Consider the following 16839-nt stretch of genomic DNA (forward strand, 5'->3'; position numbering starts at 1 on the left):
TGTTCCAAAAAAAATAAACGGATTTGAATCCAAGATTTATTTTTTTGGCTTTATTTTTTTCTTTTTTGCTGCTATTGTTTGTTGATAAATTCGAAATACTTGAGTTCACTCACAGAGAATCGTCAAATCAGTGTGCTTTAATTGTTTTTTTAGAAAATTTTAAAAGTAATTTACCACTTCATTCTCCTCCAATGCCCTAACATAATTTCTCATCAAATACATCTCATTTACTCATAAAGCCTTCTAGGTTACTGGCCAATTTCTCTAAATTATTATTTTTCTTTTGAATTTGCCCATAGAAGTTTTCTGGAAAGAGATGATTGAAAGGGTTTAACCCAAGAAAAAAAAACATAAAAAATATGATGGCTTATCATAATAAAAGTATGTTATTCCAAAATGTTAACCTCTTGAAAACATGTGATTCCAAGCAAGACAAAAAAATGGTAATATGCATTTTCCATATTTCTTCACGACATACCCAAACAATAATAATGTATTTCTCAGGTTGTATCTAAATACTACCCAAACAATGATAATCTATTTATAGATAATGTATTATACCAAATTTATTTATAAATAATGTATTACACCAAAAATATATTTCACATATAATATATTTACAGGTATCTAAATCGCCTCGAAAGAAATAAGAGGAGAGAAAGAAATAAAGAGAAGGAAGAGAAAAAAAACGTTGAAGCGAGCGATGGGAATTATAAAAAATAAAAAGTCACGTCGGCCAAGAATAGCTAGAGGTAACTTAAGAGAATAACGCCCTTTCCATACCTCCCACGCAGCCCACCGTACCGCTTAAGCCTTCGTGCGTCTCTCTCCTTCCCTGTTTATGATATAGATAAGCGTATGCACCAAAGGATGAATGTCGTCTGGTCTTAATGGAGGTGAAACCCAAAGCTCCAATGGAGCTTGACCTTGACTCATTCCTTCAATTGCAGAGCAGTGATGAAGAGGAAGATGATCCAATCCGTGGCTATAATCCCACTTTAGATGACATTCTCAATGATTCAGACAATTCCTTGTCTTCGTCTTTGTCTTCCTCCTCCCTATCTGGTTCCATCAAACCAGTTGAATCACAAATTCTAAATTTGCAATCCCACACACTAGAATCGCTTAATTCACAGTCCTCAGCTGCTGAAACCCTAAATTCGCAGTTCTCTGTGATCGAAACCCCAAAATCTAGATTAGAATTGGATGACCCAACCATTTCTAATAGTTCTCTCAACCATTCGTTATTAGGATCGAAGCTCGATTGTATCAGGAGAAGAGCAGCTTCTCGAGAATCAATTGGTAGGTCACCTTCATTTGATTCCAATTTATCTCTATTGAACCGTAAAAACCCCAATTCTTCTCTGCCTAGGCTTTTTGGGGGGATAAAACGTAGCCCTAAGCCTGGCGCTGCCTTAGCAGCCGCTGCAGCAGCTTCACGCACAGTACCAACTCCTCATGCAACTGCAATAAAGTTCAGAAAAGCTCGAGGAGCACTTCAGAAGATGCTCATTCGAGAAGATTCGAATAGTTCATTGAATGAATATGATGAAACTGGTTCAGAACACATTTCTGAGAATAATCAGGGGGATGGGTTCAGCAGTGTGGGATCTGAGCAGAGTGCTTCAGTCTCTGGTGAAAAAGTCGAAGATTTAGATACTAAAGAAGTGGGAATTGGTGGTGATAGTGAAGTAGTTGATAGGAAAGAAGTGATAAGTTTCAGAGAGGAGGAATTTGGAGTTCCTTCAGTTGTTGAATCCATAGAGGCAGACTCAGTTTTGAATAGGAAGGTTTTAAATGGGGATGAACTTGAGCAGAACAAAAGCACAAATGAGGAGAACTGTTTTGAAGTGGTGCAAAAGGATCAAGTGGAGGAATTTGAAGACTTGGGATTGACTGTAGTGGAATCTAGTGTTACTGTTAAGCAGGAGTTTCGTGTTACTGAAAATCCGACCGAGATTGTAGAGAATACAATTAACAAAACTGCGGAAACAAATGATTCCGGGGAGAGCTCTATCAATGCAGCTGTGCGAACAAAGGATTTGGAGATGGGTGGTTCTCTCAGTGATGAAACTGAGGAAACAAAGCTTGTTGAAGAAACTGTTGATGTTAACCAAAGGAAACTGCTCTCTGAAAATGAGGTTGCTGAGGACAGATCAATTCATCATGAGAGCAAGAGGTCTGGTAAAAGAGCAGGGAAGAAGCTACGGTCAGCTATGAAGCCACTTGATTTGGCTGAAGAGATGGAGAAGAAAAATGCGTTCTCAGGGTTGCACTGGGAAGAGGGTGCTGCAGCTCAACCCATGAGGCTCGAGGGCATAAGGAGGGGTCCCCCAGCTGTTGGGTATTTGCAGATTGATCCTGACAATGCAATTTCTCATGCCATTTTGTCTTATGGGTTTAGGCGTGATCATGGTTCGCCTCAGGCATTGGCTGTCCATATGAATTATATTGCTGTTGGAATGTCGAAGGGGGTTGTGCTTGTCATGCCAAGTAGATATTCTGCTCATAGTTCTGACAACATGGATTCTAAGGTTCTTCGTTTCACCTTCTCTTCACCGCATTCAATTTTCTGAGTAGTTTTCATTTGCAGAATTAGGGTCATTCAACTTTCTATGATAGATTGCTTTGCATTCATTTTTTGTCTTTATTGTGTTAAAAGCTGGGAATAGCACTTGCATAGCATTATTATATCTTTAGTTGGGCTTGCTGGTCTTATAAGAGCTAGAAGTTTAGTCAAATCCAAGGTTTCAAAAAACGCTAGGTGGCTCCTAGGCAGCCTGCCCGGCGCCCAACGCCTAGGCGGGCGCCCAGAACCTCGGGTGCCTTGTGGTGCAAATTCTTAGATTTTTTTTATATATTTACTTTCCAAATGCACATATATGCATATATTTGTGTCAAATTTTGTAATTTATTTCATTTGTATCGCAAGTTCGCAACATACGTTTTTATATACAAACATATCACATGTCTCACCCTCTCAAGAATTAGGTTGAGAATAAACATATTCAAAATTTCAAACCATACAAAACGTTTAAAAGTCTAATAGACTATTGTAAGGTCTCCAACTCTCATATTCTCCATATTCCATATCCATAAAATTAAGCATAATAACATTCAAGTCTCAAACTCTCCAATTCTTCAACAAACTGGCTTTCAAAACTATAAAAAACTAGTAAACCACATAACGAAATAGCCTTAAAAGGCAAAAAACGTACAAACCACATAACAAAATAAAAATCGTCCAAATGTCTAAAGCTCAAACCAAGATGGTGCAATAAAGTTACTACAAAAGAAGAGAGAAGACAATCAAGACATCAATAAGAATCAAAATCATCATCTTCATTGCTTTCATCTGCTTCAGAATTGAGGCCGTCATCATTATCATCACCCTCTTTAACATATTCCTCTTCTTCCAGAGATTCTTTTGAATCTGCCTTCTCTTCCTCTATCTCCCTATGTGAAGTACCAGCAGAAGAAGTTGCTCGAGTGGCCCTCCTAGGATCAGAAGCTTGCCCCAAAGCCTCCTCGACCGTTTCCCATGTCAAACCCTCCACAGGGAAGACCTCCTCAGTACCAGGGTCACTAACTAGCCAAACTGAAGCATTCTCCATGTCTTTCGAAGAGATAGGATCCTTCTTTAGCTGGTTTTTCTTCTCCTTGAGCCTTTGATTCTCTCTAACAAAAATCAAGTCATTGAGCTTCTTTTGCTCAAGCCTATTTCTTCTCTTTGTATGCACTTATAAGGAAAAATAATGCATAAGTAACTTCTATGAGTCTATGATCTTCTTACCTTTTATGAATCTATATTACAAAATGAACTTATAAACAAAAAAAGCATAAAAAATTATAAAATAGTAAAATACCATCTCAAACGAACTCCAATTGCGCTCACAACCAGAAGATGTAGTTGTCAAACTCAAGATCCGTATAGCCATCTTTTGGAGGTTTGGATCGCTACTCCCATGTTGTCTCTACCATTGGGCTTCAATATGTGACAACCTTTAGGTATTTAATATTATCAGAACTTGAAAGTTGAAACTTAAAAGAAAATTATAAATTTATAATTTATAAAACAAAAGTCAAAAGAATACTACCTGGTTCGTCTTTGTTTCTCTGTCTTAATGCCATATCTTTCCCAAATGACATCAAAGAACACTTGTACGAAATTAGCTCTTCAATTGATGACTTATCTTGGATATGTGGATTAGCAACTAATTTCTCAAGGCACTCATTAAGACCTTCCATAATTATCCCTTTTGACTCAATATCTGCATCTGCATAAAAGAATTTGGGGTTCAAGTAGTATACCGCTGCATGCAATGGTCTATGGAGCTGCCTATCCCATTTGTCATCTATAATCTCCCAAATTAGGGCATACTTGGTTGCATCATTGCTCAAATTCTCTGCAATCTCATTCTTAGCCCTTTCCATTGCATCATATATAAAGCCCATGGAGGGCTTATCAGCATCAACCAAGCGCAAGACCTTCACCAAGGAAAGAAATACTAATATTGCATGCTTCACCCCATGTTAAAAATATTTCGAAAGAACAATATCTCATGTCTTCTTTCTCTTGGCATATCTAGACCACTTATACCTACTCCACTCCTTTAAAGCAAACATAGTCCTTAATGCGATCCTCCTCTTATACATGCTCTGTAGACTAAGGTAGGCAGTGACAAATCTAGTGACCCCAGGCGTCATTAACTCTCTATTTTTTGTAAACTTGCGCATCATGCTAAGGGTAAATATGTGATTATATATGAAGATTGTAACCTCCTTAGCCTTACAAATAATTCCTTTAATAGTAGGCAATTCACTAATTGCCTCAAGCATAAGATCTACGCAATGTGCAGTGCAAGGAGTCCAAAATATACAAGGCCTCTTCTGTCGAAGTAAATGATTTGCAGCTAGATTGGGAGCAACATTATTTGTGACCACTTGATTACAAGTTCCTCTCCAACCTCCTCAATGCCCTTATCAATGAAAGAAAATATATAATGTGCATTATGAATATCATTGGAAGCATCGATTGAGCGCAAAAAAATTGTAACCATAGGACAATTTACTAACAAATTCATGTTACTCCTCTTTCTCCTATCACTCCACATATCTGTCATTAAAAAACCCCCAAATTTAGCCTATCCTTCCTTATGAGTCTTGAGATATTCATTAGTGTACTCGACTTCTTGCTTCAATAGTGGCTCTCCAATCTCATAAGGAGTTGGAGCTTTCAAACGTGGCTCAAATTGCCCAATTGCTTCCCACATTGTATGGAAGCTATTCAAGTGAGCATTGTTCAAAGAAATGCGCGCATGGTAAAACCACCGAGCAATATACTCAATCACCCTGGCTTTATATTCCTTCTTAAATCTATTTTTATTGTTTTTTCCCCTTTCCTCATTGCCTTTCTCAATTACTGTCTCAAGGCTAGGGATAAAAAAACTATCTATAGGCCCTCTCATACAAGGCTTCTTAGACCCAAAAGCCCTCTTGGTCTTAGAGCTCTGAGTACCAACCATGGCTACTTCTTATTCTCCCTCTTCATCATCTTCTTCAATGTCAATATTATTATAAAAAATATGGACCCCTAACTTTAATTTTGCTATATCCTTTTTTTTTGGCAATGTTTTTACTCTTTTCACCTTCAATGTATTCCAAAATTTCTTTCTTTACAAGATCTGAGACTTTCTTACATGGGGCAACATCACCTCTAATACCTGCAAGATGTTTCTTGAATCTATTTATGCTGGCATTAGAAACATGTCTATAGAAATTGTACATAATATTATTTTTGTCATTATTATCAGGGTTAACACAATATTTCCATCCCGGATCTCCACCACTATTGGGCCCCCAAAAGACATCTCAAATTGAAAAAAATAAAACTCAAATAAAGATTACAGACTGGCCTTTTCTACCCAATCTCTGATTTTGGATGTTGGTTACTTCAATTGAGCTACGAATCAACTCAAAAGTCTTTTTATACCACCAATAGCACCCTAAATATAATTCAATGAGAAAAGAAAACTTTTTCAATCCACAAAAAGCACTTTTGATTTTCAGAAATTACTTTAGATTCTCAGAACTAAGTTTAAGATTGGGGGTTTCTTTTTTTTTTCACTTTGGGGTTAAAAAATAAACCCCAAAACTTTTTTATACAAACTTGGGGGTCAAAATGGCCTCCTTTGCCCTTTTGGGCGAATTTAAATACGATAAAACGCCCCACTGCCCTGGGCTTTTGCCAGAACTGGGCGCTGGGCGGCCGCTTAGCCCACCTGGGCGCCCGCCTAGGTACAACCGCCCGTGTAGGGGCGTCTGGGTCGAGGTGTGCGGAAATTTTTTTCTGGCTGCCTAGGTGTTGGGCGGACCGTTTTTTAAAACATTGGTCAAATCTCTAGCTTATGTTTGGTTTAGTAGTTCTTGTTGCTACCTTTTCTATATCATGATGAATGCTTGTCTAATTTTTATGATTGCGCCTTTTTGTTTCTTTTATCATCATAGTTATTGAAAATGGATTTGACAGGCTGAGTAGACCACTAGTTGGTGCCTTGGCGCAATATGGTCTAAACTGAATAAAAAAAAAAACTTCGTGGAAAACTAGTCAAATTTAAATTCTGACTAGTTTAGCTAGTTAGATCTGTTGGTTTTGATTTGCTAGACTGCTATATTTTATATTTCTAAACAATCTTTCCTATAGTTTCTTTAGGCAGAGACTGGTTTTGACTTGAACAGACCCCTCACCGATTCAATGGTGGTCCAGTTCTGATGACACTGGTTGTTAAGTTGCAATGGCTAAAATTCTACAAGTGTTATTTTATTTGGCATAATAAAACAATGATTCTTTGACAACCCTTCTCCAAAACTCGCCATTTGTGAATGAGGTCCAAATCTCCGAAATCGTGCAATTTTTCTCTGGACTATTTTGATTACCATGCCCTCACTTTGTTGTGGATTATGTCCAAGCTCACATGAATCCTTATAAAGATGCTATTCTGCCTTCCTCATTCTTTTCAAGTCATTCCAAATTTTGTTGGTACAATCTCCTGTGGCAAACCTTTTTGGCTTAACCTAAAAGTCACTTGGATCAACTAATGATTTCCATACAAGTCAAAGAAAGAATGTCGACATTACCTAGAAGGACAACGTAGTATTAGATGGACCATTGTATCATCCACAGTTTTACATATGAAAGAAATATCCAGGAACTGGAGGCCCAACTGCTGGATCTGGCCACTTGCGGGTCATGCTAGTATAGTTACATGAAGAAACTTGTTTTGAAGAATCTCCATACGTTAAACCACATGATGGAAAATGGGTTATAGAACTCATAGAACAGAATTACAATTGAAACATGCTCACTACATATTGTTGGAATATCCGAAGTTATTCAAATAATGATGTTAGAATATGCAGGACTCATTCCAAAACCATTTCATATATGCGAGGGCTGATATGTGCACATTTCTCATATGGTTACTGGATAGCACGACTATTACAAAGAAAAGGATAAATGTGTACCGTGATATTAATATTATAGTTACCCGAATCACCTATGAGGATAGCGATTCCGTTTCGGAATCTCGATTCGGCATTTCTTCTGGCGAAAGTCGATTCTAAAGGAAGGGAATCACGTTTTCTTCTTTTGTGGAACATGATTTCACCTAGGTTAGGAATCTCGATTCTTGGATTGTCGGAATCAAGATTCCATATCGAGGACTTTATGATTTTTAGCTACACAAGAATGCGATTCTGGTTGTGAGAAACGTGGATTCTAAATTTTTTTGAATTGCGAATCCATGTTGTTTGGAATCAAGTTTCTATATCGCAAACATCGCGATTCATTGCTACACAACAATGCGATTCTACTTATGCTAAACGTTGATTCAAAGTGTTAAGGAATTGTGAATCCATGTTGTCAGGAAGCAATGTGAGCATAGGGAGAGCAGACACCCTTCGATATGTGCTCAATCATGAGTGAGTGCGACATGTATGAGAGCGTGAGAGAATTTGAAGTTGTTGCACGTGGCAATAAAATCAAAAATTAAAATATGAGTAATATGTGAGCATAGGGAGAGCATGCAGAAACCCTTCGATGTGTGCTCAATCATGAGTGAGCGTGACATGTATGAGAGTGTGAGAGAATTTGAAGTTGTTACACACGTCAATAAAATCAAAATTTAAAATATAAGTAATATGTTAAATTTTTTATTTTCTTATTTACAAATTTCCATCATTCATTCCATGTTACTTTTTAAGAACTCTTACCAAGAATAAATAATACTGAAAACATATGTTACTTCAAAGTTCATATTGTTTGGTAAATGGTGTGGGTACTAAACTACTAATGTAATAATGTTTAATATATGATCGGCACCGTCATTTCTTTAAGTTGAATAAGAGGATAAAAATGCTTTTGTTGAAGTAAAATAAGAAGATAATAAGGATATGAGCGAAGTGCCCTGTGTAGTGTTTTAGGTTAAATTAATCATTAAATATCTAAGAAATTGACTAAAATTTGAATAACTCAATTTTCAAAAGTCAAAAAACTCAAAACTACATTTAACAAAGAATAATTACTATGTCATGTACTTATTTTATAATTCAAGGAAAAGAGATTGCACTTTTTCTCACTCCTTGTATGCCGTAGACTAGCTCCAGACCATGTAGGCATCATAGGGTTATCAGTAGACCGCGTCCATTGTATGGGATTCTCCACAAATATATCATAAAGGTTGACATTTAGTACTTGGAGCCTTGGACTGAGTATATACAAGCCAAAATTGGATCTTGTAATAATGGGTAAATTTATATATTTTTTAAATACTTCTCTCATATACCGGAGGGAATTGGTTAATTCTTATAAGGGGAGAATCTCACGATTCCGGAATGGTGAGAATGTTGATTCCAAGTTGATGGGAAAAACGATTCTAGAATTTTAGGAATCACGATTCCTTATTTGTAGGAATTACGACTCCAGCATCCACCGAAACAAGTGGCATGTGTGATTCCATATAGGTATGAAACGCGATTCCAACATGAAGGGTCATCGATTCTTGCAACTAGGAAACACGATCCTTAATTTTTTAAATTGCGATTACGAAATGGTGAAAATCAATTTTCTCAAATCCGAATCGCACGGACAACAATTCCTAGATTCCGAAACTTTTGATACACTTGATTCTGATTCCAGAAACGATTCGGAATCACAGACGTTTCCAACAACTATAATTAATATAATAGTACACATTTTTCTTTTTGGCTAGGTCAGCATGGGATTCGACTGGGACACAGTGTGGCCCAAAATTAACATCATAATCAACAAGACATTGCTCGAAATTGCCATCTGGTACTACTAACAGCACGTTTCTTCACAACTCTGGTAAAATGAAGGCTATGATTGGGCTCACCTGTTTGAACCCCCCCAAGTTCTGTTGCATTGAGTTATGTTATGGCCTTGTTAACTAGGATTCAATTTGGTCTGTGTGGCATGGATGCATCTTCTATTTTCAGCATGCAATGCTTGGCTCCATCAACAAATGAACAAGGCAGATTCATTTTTGATGCAAAAATGCTAGTACCAAAATGTGAAGCTATCCAGTTTCCTTATTGCCCCTCCTCCCCCCCTTTTCTGCAGTCCATTTTTGCATGCTGTGTCAAATTAAGATGAACTGTTAAAAGTCCTCTGTTGCCTTGAGACATTAGCCTAATGGCTTTAACAAATTTACATGATCTTGTGTCGTACACCCATAATATGACTTGTAAAAAGTAATTCTGAATAGTACATGCAATTTTATATTGGCTGCACTAATGGCGCTTCCTGCTTAAAAATAACTTGAAATCTATGTAATGACTTTGCTGTTATTTTTAGCAAGTTTGCGGAACTTTTAATATGCAAATCACCCATGTATTTCCATACTTTTCCCCCATATATGGCATATTTCACACAATTGATGTAAGGAATGCAGAACCTGTTCTCAGATCTAGAGGGATCTTGGATTCTATTGATATTTTTGCATTTGAATACACACATATACATACATTTATACACACATAGGCATTTACATATGTACATGGATATATGCATATAGAGATACATAGATAAATGGATTCATACATACATGCATTCCATCTAGTGGACTAATATATAATCTGTTCAATCATAAAAGCACATGGTGGACAAAGATGTTCACATCGACATCTAATACCATGGCAGAAAGCAAATGTTGCGGACAAAGTAGTTCTAATTAAGTATGAGGGCATAATGAAATCACCCAGATATGTAGAACAACTGATGGTGAAAGACCTTCATGCTCTGTGTTTTATGAAATACTCTTAAGAACAATACAAGTATGAAAAGAACAGAATTGCTTCTCTTACATGTATTGGTATGTGCATCTCTAAAAGAGTGAACGTGTTCTAGAGAGATCAAAGATTCATATATTTCTTTTATTTATTGGTATAACTTTTGCGAGCTCTTGACTTCCTTCCATTAATTAGTTAGAACTTTCTACCGTTCAGGATCTTCACAACTTGGTCACTGCTTATTTTAATTCTGCTTTAGTAGTTTTCAGGTGTTTATGCTGGGGTCTCCTGGTGAAAAGTCTCATCCTCCTATAACGGCCATGTGCTTCAATCTTCAAGGGGATTTGCTTTTAGTTGGTTATGGAAATGCCAATATAACAGTTTGGGATGTTCAGAAAGGAGCATCTGTGAAAGTATTGACTGGGGAACATACAGCTCCAATAGTTCATTTATTCTTCCAGGGGCAGGATTCACAAGTTACACGGCAATTTAGAGTAATCAGTGGTGATTGCAAAGGCTTAGTTCTGCTGCATACTTTTGCAGTTGTTCCTTTATTGAATAGGTTCTCAGTTAAAACTCAGGTTTGGATACATCATCAAATTTGTCCCAGAACGAGATCCTTTATGTCATCATATTTTCTGTTGTAATTCTGTGTTGGCTTCTTTCCTTGGTTGAAGATGGGTTTGTGGTCTTGCAGTGTCTTTTCGATGGGCAAAAAACAGGCACAGTTCTATCTGCTTCTCCGCTTCTGTTTGAAGATATTCAAGTTGGTCGTATGGCATCCATCCAGGGTGGCAGTATGGTTTCTTCGAGCGGGCTTGGTAGCATGGTGGGAGGTGTTGTTGGTGGTGTAGTCGGAGGTGATTCAGGATGGAAGCTTTTCAATGATGGATCTTCAATTGAAGAGGAAGGAGTTGTGATATTTGTCAACCATCACACTGCTCTTGTGGTATGGATCTCTGCGAGGCTCTGCAATACCAGATGCTTTCATTTTTCGCTGGTTTCCGAAACTATGGCAGAATGAAACTCCTTGTGCTTCCAGTTGTCAATGGTTGCAGTCATTAAAAGCAGTGACACTTCTTTCAGGTAAAGCTTGGTCCTTCATCTGTGGAGGCCTATGAAAGGCTTTCAAGGCCTGATGGGGTACGGGAAGGTTCTTTGCCTTATACAGCATGGAAATGTGCAACTAATTTACGAGATGTGTCTACTGGTACAGTTCACTTTTTATTCTAATATTATATTATTCATATGGATTGTTATGACGATCTTGCTGCTTATGCTAATTTGTTACTTGTACGTTATACATTATTGTCATGATGATCATGCTGCGCCATCTATGAAAATAGAGGGGTTAGATAGGGCTTCATTGATTGCAATTGCGTGGGACCGAAAAGTCCAAGTAGCAACATTGAGAAAAGCAGAGCTGAAAATAAACAATGAGTGGAGCCTTGATAGTGCAGCAATAGGCGTCTCATGGTTGGATGATAGGGTGAGTTGAGAGGAGTTTATTCCTTTTTGCATGATATTACTTGATTTAGCACTTCACGGTTCTGCTCCCTGGTTTTTCATGTTCTCCTTTGGACCTCTATATTTTTGTTTTCCTCAGGTTAATTAATTAAGTATATGATATTATTTTAGATGAATTGTGGCTTACTTACAGATGCTGGTGGTTCTAACCTTGAAAGGACAACTATGTTTGTTTACAAAGGAAGGAAATGAGATTCATCGAACAAGTTTCATTCAAGGTGCTTCTGGAGGGGATGATGTCATTGTCTATCATACTCTCTTCACAAATTCATTCGGTAACCCTGAGAAGGCTTATCATAATTCCATTGCTGTAAGAGGGGCAAGTATCTATATTCTAGGGCCCTCACACCTATTAATTTCTCGGCTTCTTCCATGGAAAGAGCGTATTCAAGTGCTGCGAAGGGCAGGTGACTGGATGGGGGCATTGGACATGGCACTGAGACTGTATGATGGTCATGCTCATGGCGTTATTGATCTTCCAAGAACTCTAGATTCTATCAGAGTTACCATAATGCCTTACCTGATAGAGTTGGTCACAGGCTATGTTGATGAAGTGTTCTCATACATATCAGTGGCATTCCACAACCGAATTGACAAACAGGATCAAAATGGACAGGATGGAAGCAGGTCTTTTCACCTGGAGATCAAAGAACAATTTGCTCGTGTTGGTGGTGTTGCAGTAGAATTCTGTGTTCATATAAGCAGGATTGACATTTTATTTGATGAAATTTTCTCCAAATTTGTGGCTGTCCAACAGGGAGGTAAATCCTGTGATCTACTTAAGATAAGTTCGGAAATTTGTGAAATCAGTCCTTTTGAATGTAGAACTCTGCAATTCATTTTATTTTATTTTATTGGTTCTATAGTGCCCGGATTATGAAATTCTAGTTTTAACTTTGGCTTACCTGAATTTATCAAATTTTTTTTCTTGAGGATCTGACATCTGAGTGCCCCTTACCGACACATGGTTATGAAAATGTTTTTTCCCCCCCCCCTTAGTACTGTTCATTGATGTTTTGTAGGTATTGGTTGCCATTGTGCCATAGTTTCGGTGAGGGACTCTATTTTAGGAAAGAAAACCACATGATTGACTTCTCTTTCATAGGAAAGCTAGACTCATTTTATTTTCTTGACTTGATTTTATGGAATTTGACTTGAAGGATAATGGTTAGTCACTCATGAATTTCTTATTTATAAATTATCTATTGTTGTCTGCGGTGGCTGTTGATTGTTCAGGGTCAGTTTCTCTTTCTTAAATCTTGCTAATTGGATTCTTATTTGGTGAGAATGACCTCAGGATAAAACCATGTGACTAATAGGAAGTCAAGATCATTTCACCAACAAAGGTTGAGCAAAAGCTTCCCTGTGGAAAGATGCCTTGGAAGATGCGGTCCATGAAGAATAATGATCGTTTCATGATTTCTGAATGGAATCAATATAGATCCAATCAATAACCTGCTTGTCTCAGTACCTTTTTGATAAAAAACATATACCGTGATGTGTCACTCCCCTAGGCAATCAAAACCTAAATCCAGAAGAGCCACAAGCTAAAGTTTTAGGTTAAATCTTTGTCTATTTACTACAAGGCTAATGTTTTTACTTTCAAGAGAAGCACAATGCGGCAGAATTTCACATGAATGTCTCACTTGTAACTTTCAGTGCTTATACATGTTATTGTATACCATTCAGAGTTCATCTCTGGCTATTGCTTATATAAGAACCCTCTACTACAAACCCCCCACCTTCTCAAGCAACAACCCCCCCTTAGGAATCCCAAAAACCCCCACCATTTCCAACCACCTCTGCAAAACAGGAACCCCCACCACCTTCAACCTCCCCTAGCTCCCCGGAAAAACTACCCCCCAGTTAGATACCTCATCTTCAAGACTCAATCTCCACCCAGGAAACCTTTTCGCTCTAATCCTAGAAATCTGGCCCCTCTCCCTAATCCTACTCCTTACAATGTCCCCCTCAACCCTTACTTTCGTCCCCAGAAAACTTTTCTCCCCCCTTCAGCTTCCCTTGAAGTTACGCACATGTGACCGCTTCCAAGACTCAACCATCTTCCCAAACCCCCCATCCTGTCAACCCTCCACCAAATTCGCTCCAAGATTACCATGTTCATTCTCCCAAACCCATCCCCATATTTGGCTTTATACAACTCTTGAAATCTCTGACCGTGTTTCAGCTTTGGATGACTCCGATATAGGGTCATTTTAACCAAAACACAATGATACTATAGGTATCAACTTTTGGCTGCAGAGGACATTCAAGAACCCCCACATTTTTTCTACATTGCTTCACAATGGAAAGTACATGGTCTCTTTCCCTGAGCACTTCAAACCTTAGATTCTCCCTAAAGGAAACCTTACTTTTAGAGGAGCCCTCTTGTATTTACAAAAGTGGAGTTTGTAAGCAGGAGCCCAAAAGTCTAAGGAAGTTTGGATTACACTAGAAGGAATAATTCTTCACCTTTCGACCAATAGTGTTTTCAAAGCTCTAGGAAATAGTTGCAGGAAGTTCATCTCTGTCAACTGGAAATCAGTAGATTCTCTCCCTTTAGGGAAAATGGTCCTCCTTATCGAGTCTTCTACTGAAGATCCGATCCCAGAGTTCCTAGTAGTGCATTGTTTTGGCCTTTCTTATCTCATTGCGGTTTCTATGCAGGGCCTTACTCGCCTTGAATGACATGCCCTTGATCTCGATGGTTGGACTGCGGTCCACCGTAAGAAAGGTGCTCCGCGCCATACTTCGGTACCACAAATTCCTCCATCCATCCTTTCTCCCAAGAGCAGCGTCCAGATCCCTCATTCGTCTGCCCTCCACTTGCTCCTCCACCTCAAGATTCTAACCCTAATCATGGCCACCCGTCAACCTCCAAACCCTACCCTCGTGAACCGTTAGATTACTTCGACATCTGTGCCCCTCTCCCTCCATTAATGTGGGGGTACCTCCCAGCCACATGTATTGATGATCGCCTCGTTGAAGCCGCCCTCTGACTCATCATCATTCCTCCCCATTAATGGTCTCCTTAACAGAGATCATGATCCTTCCTCCACGTGTCCCACTTGTGTACATGCCCAGATTTCCCAAGCCCCTAGACTTCAATCTCAGAGCTCAAGGGCGACATATATTTCGTGGCTGCCACATGTTGCCCCCTGCTATCCCCAAGGGTGGCTGTAGTTAATACACAACCACCTACTACTGACCATAGTTACTAGAATCTCTCCACAGACCTTACATTTTCAGTTTCGAAACCTGATTCTACCTTTTCGCTAAGGAATCTCCACGGAAGCCATTTTTCGGAACTAAGGAAACTCAATTCCTTAATTTCGGATTCTCGATTCAACACATATTTAGAAACTATTTTTTGGAATTAAGGAAACTTGATTCCTTAATTTCGGAATCTCGATTCAACACATCATTAGAAATCATTTATCAGAAACAAGGAAACTCAATTCCTTAATTTCAGAATCTCAATCCAACACATCTTTAGAAACTTGAACCCATTAATTGTCGGTAGATGTTCCCAAATATACTGATATGGATTCTAATGAGGATTAAATCTTGATTCTACATCAATTGAAGTAGAAATCTATGCTTCCAGTGATTGTAAGGTTTCATTATTTTACTTGTTCTGCCCTGAACGGCCTTTACTTTAAATTTAAAATATAACTCGTAAATACAATACATACAATTAAAAGTAAAACCATGGCGTAGACATAATTCTATTTTGTCTTTAATAATGAAGTGAAAATCACAATTTAGAAAATATGTGTCTTTTACATATAATGATCATAAGTTCAATAGTCAACACAATTACTTTCAAATTTGGAAAACCTTCTAAAAAGAGACATCCAATTTAGGTTCTAAAGTTGATAAGGATCAAGATGTGCTTGTGGCTTCATTCTCCATAAAAATGAAATCTTGATTCCTGGTAGGGGTCGTCAAACGCATTCCATAGTCCATATTATTGTAAATCTCGATCTCAAACTGGCATGAATCTTTGATCCATATACTTCAGAAACTTGATTCCAAATATGATAGAATCATGATTCAAAACAACATATCTTTGTTCCACATATATCAGAAACTCAATTCCATAGATGTCGGAAACTCGATCCCGCATATTAATGAATCTGGACTCCTGGAGTGTCGATTCCAGGGGAATGGGAATCTCGATTCCAAATTGATGGAATCTCGATTCCATATGTGGATAAAACTTTGATCTTTTTCGGTCGAAACACGATTCTCAAAAACTAGGAATCTCGTTCCTAGCGATTCCTATTATATGGACAACGATTCCTAAGATAGGAATCTTTTAGCTAGCCACGATTCCGTGATTCCGTTTCCTAAAGCGATTCGGGTTCCTAGGCGTTTCCAACAACTATGCTACTGACTCACCATCCCTCTTCACTGTCCCACTTGTCATTGCTTCCCGTTCTTCGTGGCCCAAATTTCAAGTCCCAATTCTCTACCCTTCCTTCTCCCTGCTCTTTTGTCTTCCTCTCTAGAACCTCTGGAGGTGATTTCCTTCTTTCGAATCCCGTCCGGCTGCAATGATGGCAACAACCCTCTCTCTCCTACCACTATCTCATCACCAATATCGCCTCTCTTATCCCATTCCCAAGCCCCTGCCGGAGCTCACTGACTCCTGATTCTCTTCCTCCCCCCAAAACCTTCACACCCATAACCATTCCCCCTGCACCCGTCGGAATCTCATAACCCTTTCTCATCCCCCCAAATGCCCTGTCAAAAACAGAAACCAGCCTTCCCTGGTTGGTACCAAATCCAAATGGATTTTTCAAACCAGGCTCTGCCTAGCTCAACTCCATCGATAGACCCAGGCCCCCCCATTACCACAAACCCCCTACCTTACCCCCAATACATCAACTACCTAGGGTTCCCATCTCCCCTCCCGACTCCTACACCAGCCCCCCTCTTTTCGTTTTGATAGGATCAACACCAGAAAATCCCCCTCTTTCAAACCCTTTCGCTCCCCCT

The 16839-nt window shown here is 38.6% G+C and overlaps 1 protein-coding gene across 15 annotated transcripts in view; it reads left to right on the plus strand.

The window, feature by feature from the left end:
• Nucleotides 1-654: 654 nt before the first annotated feature.
• The window catches only part of SETH5 (transducin family protein / WD-40 repeat family protein), a 54060-nt gene continuing 37875 nt past the window's right edge, over nucleotides 655-16839 (plus strand). For all 15 annotated transcript variants that reach the window (XR_016041475.1, XR_016041476.1, XR_002280003.2 and 12 more), the window contains exons 1-6: nucleotides 655-2534; nucleotides 10578-10889; nucleotides 11006-11257; nucleotides 11395-11518; nucleotides 11655-11797; nucleotides 11969-12596. Coding sequence is in view for 2 of the 15 variants with exons in the window: in XM_011622980.3 (XP_011621282.2) it covers nucleotides 891-2534; nucleotides 10578-10889; nucleotides 11006-11257; nucleotides 11395-11518; nucleotides 11655-11797; nucleotides 11969-12596 (3103 nt within the window). In the remaining 13 variants the exon portion in view is untranslated. The remainder of the gene's footprint in view (nucleotides 2535-10577; nucleotides 10890-11005; nucleotides 11258-11394; nucleotides 11519-11654; nucleotides 11798-11968; nucleotides 12597-16839) is intronic.

The sequence above is a fragment of the Amborella trichopoda genome, chromosome 9 (assembly GCF_054954075.1).
Source record: "Amborella trichopoda isolate Santa Cruz 75 chromosome 9, AtrichopodaSantaCruz75HAP2 v2.0, whole genome shotgun sequence".
Taxonomy (NCBI): domain Eukaryota; kingdom Viridiplantae; phylum Streptophyta; class Magnoliopsida; order Amborellales; family Amborellaceae; genus Amborella; species Amborella trichopoda.